This window comes from Rhagoletis pomonella, unplaced genomic scaffold (assembly GCF_013731165.1).
Source record: "Rhagoletis pomonella isolate Grant_MI unplaced genomic scaffold, Rhpom_1.0 Rhpom_scaffold_00006, whole genome shotgun sequence".
NCBI lineage: Eukaryota > Metazoa > Arthropoda > Insecta > Diptera > Tephritidae > Rhagoletis > Rhagoletis pomonella.
In genome coordinates, this window is record NW_023458560.1 from 80,184,056 (window position 1) to 80,191,816 (window position 7,761).

The 7,761-nt window shown below is 41.2% G+C and overlaps 2 protein-coding genes across 2 annotated transcripts; one reads left to right on the plus strand and one right to left on the minus strand.

The window, feature by feature from the left end:
* The first annotated feature begins 1,691 nt into the window (after positions 1-1,691).
* On the plus strand, positions 1,692-5,654 carry LOC118741409 (intraflagellar transport protein 80 homolog). The gene is made up of 9 exons (XM_036473378.1): positions 1,692-2,087; positions 2,171-2,448; positions 2,505-2,683; positions 2,782-3,009; positions 3,095-3,474; positions 4,038-4,207; positions 4,267-4,750; positions 4,809-5,100; positions 5,175-5,654. The coding sequence occupies exons 1-9, from the start codon at positions 1,903-1,905 to the stop codon at positions 5,466-5,468; spliced, it is 2,490 nt and encodes an 829-aa protein (XP_036329271.1). The 5' UTR covers positions 1,692-1,902; the 3' UTR covers positions 5,469-5,654.
* LOC118741408 (glyoxylate reductase/hydroxypyruvate reductase-like) lies at positions 5,462-7,686 on the minus strand. The gene is made up of 4 exons (XM_036473377.1): positions 7,070-7,686; positions 6,518-6,843; positions 6,267-6,392; positions 5,462-5,676 (listed from the first exon to the last, which is right to left on the minus strand). The coding sequence occupies exons 1-4, from the start codon at positions 7,471-7,473 to the stop codon at positions 5,558-5,560; spliced, it is 975 nt and encodes a 324-aa protein (XP_036329270.1). The 5' UTR covers positions 7,474-7,686; the 3' UTR covers positions 5,462-5,557.
* Between the last annotated feature and the right edge of the window lie 75 nt (positions 7,687-7,761).

A 7,761-nucleotide genomic window follows, 5' to 3' on the forward strand; every position in this document is an offset into this window, starting at 1 on the left:
CCAAACGGACTCGCTAGTCAGACGCACCGTGTATGCCGCCTATTAGGTACTTAAAATGAACTTATGACATACATATACGCAATTCTCACTATCTTGATTTGCGGCTAATTCTTAATTTCATATCGAAATCAATTACATAATTTCGCCTTTGAAAAAATGTCAGTTCAATCAAGTGTTAGCTTTCGAAACGATAGTCCTTCGAAGCAGTTCATTGAAGATTTCTTCGAAAATGGGTCTAGGATGGAACAAAATGTTGGAATAGGTGCTTCTACGGAATGTGGCAAGGGCTTCCAACCGTTTCTAAGTCTTGATAAATCATTTTTTTTAACGTTAACACCACCCAAATTAACACAACAGAAGTAACAGTCATCAAAGTGATTTTTCTGTTTTTCTGTTTTTTTTCTATTCCATAGGCACTCTGAACCTCATACGACTTGTTTGACTACTGACCCACCACTATCTCAAGTGTTCGCAGCACAATTTACAAACAATTTGGGGTATGCACGACTAGTTCTCATTTAAAACTTTCGATCTGAAGTAGAACTTTTTATAAAATCGGTTTTCGGAAATTTTTAGCGGTCTATTCGCCACTGCACTATGGTCTGGCGGCTACTATTTGTTGGCCAAAAGTAATAATTTAAAGTATCGATAAATCAATTTTTTTTGTCCTTTCACTAAACTATTTCTGCAGACTAAAAAAAGTGCACATTTACACACACATTTTCTGAAATAGTTTTCCCGTTGAGATATCAGCTGTTAAAGTTGACATTTCTAAAACAGGTAATTTTTTTTTCGTGTCAACGTTCTTGTAGTTAGTTGGAATGATAAAGATACTTCAAAAAAAAAAAAAAAACTTATGGAAATTAAGTGTGAAGGTAATATTTGTGTGATTAACAAAAAAGAAAACTAGCATGTAGAATGCTAAATAAAATAAAATTAATATTCAAAATGAATTCTAACTTTAATTAGAGCGACATATAAAAATTGGTTTAATTTTTTGGTCTTCTAGCTTTGTGGGCAATAAAAATGTTTAATTTAGAGGCCGTGGGCTGAGAATAATGCTACACTTTCTTGCACTTTTTGAATAATTAATTGGCTTTTTTCCTTGTAAACTTCTACTTGTGTTTTGCGGTGCTTTTCGATATTTGAAAATAAGCAGCAAAATATTATTAAATAGGTGCTTTCCGAAGAATATAGCCCCTACTTAAAGGAAAGAGCAATAATGATATGCAAGTACATAGGTGAAAAGTGCAAATTTGCATTTTTTGTTCAAACTTGTACCTAGCCTAGTTGTGCTAGTGTCTTTTCTAATAAATACTTAAGTACAAATCCAAAGGAAAAAGTTTTTATTGTAAGCACCTACGATTTCCCTAATCATCTAAAAAATTTATAGGAAAAATGTGGTCTACTATTTTGAACAAATATTTTTTTTTGCTCTGAATCCAAGAATTCACACTGGACCCACATTATGAGTTCAAAAAATGTGCCACCTCGAAAACCCCCTCACATAAAGGATTTTGGTGAAAAGGAGAAAATTGTAGGATTTGGTCGCCATATTGGATTGGTAATTTTGAATTTCAGAAGTCTGACATAATGAATGAGACGCTTAACAGTAGTAAAGTTTTATTTTTATTTTTATTTATTTTTTTTTTGAATTTCAAACTGTGTCGTCATTGCAGAGCACCATCGATATATGGAAGCACATTTGTTTTTTCCACCCCACAGGTTGCTATGAATTCAACAGGTGGCCACGTCCAAGCGCTAGGGGTAGTTTTTCTTACTTCTAATTGTTGCAACATTTAAGTATCCACGGCAACACCGCAGGACAAACAAACCAAAAACCTACCAGAAAAATTTTGTCCATAAAAAGTTGGCGTATACTTCTGCAGAAATAATTCCAAAATGCGTTTAAAAACTCATATTTGCAAGCGAACATCCGACAACAATAATGTCGATTATCGTCTACAAAATTCGGCAACACAAAGAAGTTCAAGTGGCCAAAAAGATGCGGGAAACAATGGAAAAACAAATATTTCACCGCTGAGCTGCGCGGATTGGAGTAGCAATGAGGAGATTTATTTTGTGAGGTAAGTGGCTGGATGAAGAAACTATGACAAGAATTAGCTGCTCGCAATTAAAATAATTTGTTTTTTTTTTTGTCCATAAAAAGTGACGATCATCAGATTTACAAATGGAGCGCCGCTACACGCGAATCGGTCGAAGTGGCCAAGCTACCCGACGATTTCATACCGACCGACTTACATTGGCTACTGTTGGGCGGACGCAGCAGTGGTGGTGGCAAGGGCAGCGATACGCTACTCATCTGCAGCAATGATGGCCGTTTCATTATTTTGAATAAAAGCGCGCGAGTGGAGCGCAATATTACGGCACATAGCGCAGCAATAAGCACCGGACGTTGGAGTCCCGATGGTGCAGGGCTGCTAACCGGTAAGCACGTTGGCATTATATTTACTTCATTACTCTTTCCACTGAAATGCTTACAGCTGGCGAGGATGGTGTCATAAAGATCTGGTCACGATCAGGAATGCTGCGCTCCACGGTCATACAAAGTGATGACCCAATTAGCTGCGCACGCTGGGCGCCCAATTCTACTTCAATTGTTTTCTCTCAGGGTTCTTACATGTCTATTAAACCGCTGGCAGCGAATAGTAAACTGACAAGGGTACGTTTCATATTTCGTCGAGATACTATGCCAATTTTTTTTGCTAGCTCAAATATATGTTAATAAAATTTTCAAAACATTTTCCTCTCCATCGCTAGTGGCGCGCTCATGATGGTCTCGTGCTTTCTCTCAGCTGGTCTACCCACTCGAACATCATTGCCTCGGGTGGTGAAGATTTTCGCTTTAAGATTTGGGATTCGCAAGGTGCGAATTTGTTCACCAGCTCTGCGGAGGAGTATGCAATCACGTCCGTGTGCTTTAACTCTGAGAAAGATGTGCTTTTGGTCGGCTCGTTCAATATGTTAAAACTTTGTTCCAGTGCGGGTGTGAGTAGTAAATACAAATGTATACTTATTTAGTAACTCCAGCTGTACTATCCTACTCGCATTTTTCCTTTCCTTTTACCCACAGTGGGCTTACAGTTGCACTCGCTTCAGTGAACCTACCGTGGGATCTTTCTACACCATGTCCTGGTCTTCTGATGGCACTCAAGTGGCCTGCGGCACCTCGACTGGCAATCTTGTTGTTGGATATACCATCGATCGACAGTTGATCTCACGTAATCTGAAAGCTACAACGACCGGCCGTAAAACCATCCTATTGCAGGATATCACAAATAGTAGCAGTGATGTTTTGGATTTTCCCGAGCGCATTATTAACTTCGGCCTAGGCTATGGTCATCTAATTGTGGCCACATCAAATCAATTGCATATCTACAATGAAAAGTATATCAATACGCCGATCATTATTGATGGCAGAACGGATGTGCGCGTAATTGAGGTGGGCAAGAAGTGAGTAAGAATTTGCCATAAAAGGTTTACGCACAAATCATTTTACTTCAAATTGTTGGAAAAAGAAATCTTAATGTAAATAACTAATTGAGGGAGTTTTCTACTGCAGAATAATCTAGAGAATCGGATTATGCTTAGGTTCTGATTCATTCGCACTGTCATTGACTATCGAGACACCTCCCGACAAAGCGAGCACAATGCTGCCCAAAAACGTATTAGTAAAAAATTCAAAGCTCCAACTGAACTTCAAAGCATGTTTCCGTCCATTTTTTTTTTGTGGGTCTCCAGCCAAGGGTTAAGGTTGTTTTGACAGTGGAGAGTTAACCCAGATGTAGCAGTCAACTGTCGAATTTCAGTACAAAAAGTCTAAGTTAACAGCCGAACGAGAGTTAATTCCTCAGTGTTAGAACGGCTCGAAATAAGAGCTCGTTTCAACTCAACTAGAATGATTCCAAACTTAAGAACTTGGTTTTTTCTTATTTTGATTTCGATTTGATGAAACAGGCAAAAGTTTATTTGACTTATTTCACCATAATTTGTTTTGTTTTCTTCTTCTTAACAAGATTCTTCATGGTCTTGGATGCCACTTCAATTTGGGTTTACACCTACAATGGCCGCCTGCATTTGAATCCACGTTATCCAGGTATGCAAGCGCAAATACCGCTACTTACTTGGCGGGCAGTCTCCCTGGGACTCGACGTGCTGGCTGTACGAGATAATGCGGACAACACAGGTAAGTTAATTGCATATTGATCAACTTAATTTGCCACGCTTCTATTCGCTTCTTCCTAGTGATTCATATCTTCGATCTTACACCGGGCGCCTCACGTCAATACGAGCCGCACTCGCTGCGTGCAAAAACTCAGATTTCCGAGATCTCGGCATGTCGTGCAGGTACACTCGACGATCAGTATGTCGTGCTAATCGATAACAATCGTGAGTTGTACATCACTGAGACGCGTAATTTAAATGGCGGTAGTGGTGGGGGTGGCGGCGGCGGCGGCGGTGGTTTCAATGCTGTGGCAGCTGTGGGTAGCGGCACCGGTGGTGGAGGCGGTGGTGGTAGCGGCAACACAGATCGCAGCAGCAGCGGACGCACTTCGAATTGTGGCGAAGTTTACAAGATCGGCACACAGGTAACAACCGTTATGTGGGCCAGTGAAACGAATATTTTGGTGGGCGTTCACGACACTTGCTACAGCATTTGGTACTGCCCCGGCGAGGGAGCCGCCGATCCGACGCTAATTGCGCTAACAACTGTGACTGTGGATGCCACGTGAGTACTCGCACAAGTCAAATAAATAAGGCAATTCGTAGTTAACTATCCGTTTCAGTGAATTCGGCAAGAGCATCACTCTGGAGACCTTTGAGGATGCCATTGTAACATTCCGTTGCGCTGGCGCTCTGCTGCCCGTCAACGTGAATATCTATTGCGAAATCTTGCACCGCACGCTGATGGAGGGACAGTGGCAGCAGGCTTTGAAGATCTGTCGCCTCGCTCAGAATGGCAACCTCTGGGCTACACTCGCAGCGATCGCAACGCGCAAAAATCAGCTGCAGATCAGCGAGGAGGCCTACTCGGCGGCATTGCAAATCGACAAAGTCAGTTACTTGCAGTACATTAAGGTGAGTAGCGAGATTTGATTGCCAGTGTTTTGGTGTCAAGCTTTTTACACACTCATGCGAGTTTTTATCTTTAGGAATTGTCACCAGCCAGCCCTGAACAAATGGCGGAGAATTCCCTAATGCTGGGACGTCTGATCGAGGCAGAGACGATTTTATTGCACAACAAGAAATTCACTGAAGCTGTTGCACTCTGTCTGCGTATGCACAATTGGCATCGAGCGCTGGAGGTGGCGCAGAAGCATGAACCTGAACTGTTGGAGAAGGTGTTGGAGCAGAGACGGAAATACTTGAAGGCGTTGCAACGCGATGAATGGGATGCGGTATTTCTGCCTTTCAAAGTGAAGGAAAATCACGACAAAAGCGAATAAAGTAACCAAGTTTTTTAATGTCATATATTACTTCGTATTTTCTATAATAACAACAAATGCAAAATATTTTTGTTAACATCAAATGGCACTTAATACGCTGGACAAATCATCGGTTTACCATCCAGTGCGTTGAGTATATTATTAGCAGCTGTTAAGCCCATTTCAATTGTCGTTTGCATCGTCTGCGTGCCCAAATGGGGTATTACAACTGCAAAAATATTGAAGAAAAGTAAACAAATTAGAAACGGAATAAAAGTTCAAGATGACTTAAAGAAATGCAAATCTAATTGATGTGAGTACCTAGGCAGCTCAATGTGTGACACCTACTAGAACAAAACGAAAAGGTGGGCGTGGTCCGCCTGTTTTTCCTGATTTTACTGGTATAACAATTTTTTGGTGCAAACTTACATTTTCGGTGATATGGAGGGGTGCAGGGGGAATTTTCGAAAATTTAAAATGGCTATATTTCAAAAAATTCCTGACCGAATTTAAAAAAATTGTTATTGTTGGAAATGTATATAGTTTGTTCTATTTTCAAAAGTGAGGTGCCAAATGACAGTGCTTGGCCTATAGATGTGCAATAAAGTTTTTTGTTTTTGAAACGGGTTGCCACCTATTAAAAATTGTAATAAAATTATTTAATAAGTTTAATGAATTATATATTACAATATGGGTATCAATTGAAATGGTTTTGAAAATGCTTTACTTATAAACGACAGGCTTTCTTGAGCGACTAGAAAGTTTTTATCTGGATTAACTACTTTGGGGTCAATATCTATTCATATTTTTGTTTCTTACCACAATTTGGTAATTTCAGAAGAGGGTCATCTGCCGGAAGTGGTTCAGGTGTCATTACATCCAAGCCCGCAGCGGCAATTTCACCAGTTTTCAAAGCATTGACGAGCGCAGGTTGATCCACAATGCCTACGACAAAATTTATAAATAAAGTTTCATAAACATGTATACGGCAAAATATGAAAAAAAAAATTGCGAAATTAATAATTTCCCAAAAAATATTATACGAGTTAGATTTTCATTCAAATACCCACCTCCCCTGCCCACATTTACAAACACACAGTTCGTCTTCATTTGTTTGAATGCCCCCGCATTAAATTTGCCGCGCGTCTCGGCCGTTAACGGACAAGCGACCACCAAGAAATCGCTTTCCCGCAGTAGCTGCTCGAAGGGAACGTGAATTGCGCCAAATGGATTTTCGCGCGGCGTGCGTGTATGGTATATGATTTTCGCTGCCTCCCAACCTTGCAAGCGCTTCGCTATAGCCTGACCAATACCACCAAAGCCAAGAAAGCCTACCACAGAACCGCGCACCTCTTGTCCCATCATCCAGTCGATACGCTCCGTGCGCCAAAGAGAACTTAGGCAGAGATGAAATAAAAGCGAGTGAGAAAAATTATTTAACAGCACAGCGAACTTTCCCAGTTGGCAATTCTAGTGCAAGCTTTAAAAGCTCCATTCGATAGCTTAATGTTAACGGTGCTGTTAAATCAGCTGGCAGCACTTGAGATAGCACATTAAAATTTGCTTGTGTCACCTCTAAATATTGCATGGCAGTCATCATATTTGTCAATCTGAATACTCACTTCTCAATCTCCTGACGTCCAGCGTGGAAATGTCGCCCTGCGGCCACCATCAAACCCACCGCTAAATCGGCAACTGAATTCTTGACAATGCCTGGCGTGTGCCCCAACGGCATTTGGCGACGCTTGAACTCTGGCAAGTCGACATAGTCAATGCCCGAGGACATGGTGGAGACCGCCTTCAACTGCTGACCGGCAGCATCGAGTATTTCGCCATTGAGCGGTTGGTAGTGCGCCCAAAAAATGGCATCCACTCCAGGCACTTTGTGTAATATTTCTGCGCGCGATGGCGGAACACTCTCGCAAACTATCGTCTCACAACCGCGCTGCTGAAGGAGGTCCAGCGCCGCCTTGGGCACACCTGGATGAGACACGAGCACTTTGTGAAATCGTCGCGTTGCGGACATTTTAAGGAAAACTGTGGCTGTGCAAATCTGCGTGCGAAAAGAGATATACAGTACGTAGATGGGTCTGTTGCTTAAGGGACACTAAACAGCTGGCATAATAACGCTAAGCTTTTCTGTTGACAAATCGTAAACAATTCTATGAAGTACTCACTTGTGCATACCAGGGCACATAAAATGCAAAGTACACCCAGTGAAAAAAGTATACCTACCACGGTTGCCACACACTTGGAGAAAATGTTTCCAAAAATGCCCTTTCCTTCCCATATTTCATACAAAAAAAAAAAAAAA

Excerpts from the sequence above, each read along its gene's own strand:
- LOC118741409 (XM_036473378.1), top strand. The coding sequence starts at position 1,903 with ATGCGTTTAAAAACTCATATTTGCAAGCGAACATCCGACAACAATAAT. Across the intron at positions 2,449-2,504 it reads TGGTGCAGGGCTGCTAACCG|CTGGCGAGGATGGTGTCATA; the intron begins GTAAGCACGTTG and ends AAATGCTTACAG. Across the intron at positions 2,684-2,781 it reads CGAATAGTAAACTGACAAGG|TGGCGCGCTCATGATGGTCT; the intron begins GTACGTTTCATA and ends CTCCATCGCTAG.
- LOC118741408 (XM_036473377.1), bottom strand. The coding sequence starts at position 7,473 with ATGTCCGCAACGCGACGATTTCACAAAGTGCTCGTGTCTCATCCAGGT. Across the intron at positions 6,393-6,517 it reads TGTAAATGTGGGCAGGGGAG|GCATTGTGGATCAACCTGCG; the intron begins GTGGGTATTTGA and ends ATTTTGTCGTAG. Across the intron at positions 5,677-6,266 it reads TCTGAAATTACCAAATTGTG|TTGTAATACCCCATTTGGGC; the intron begins GTAAGAAACAAA and ends ATATTTTTGCAG.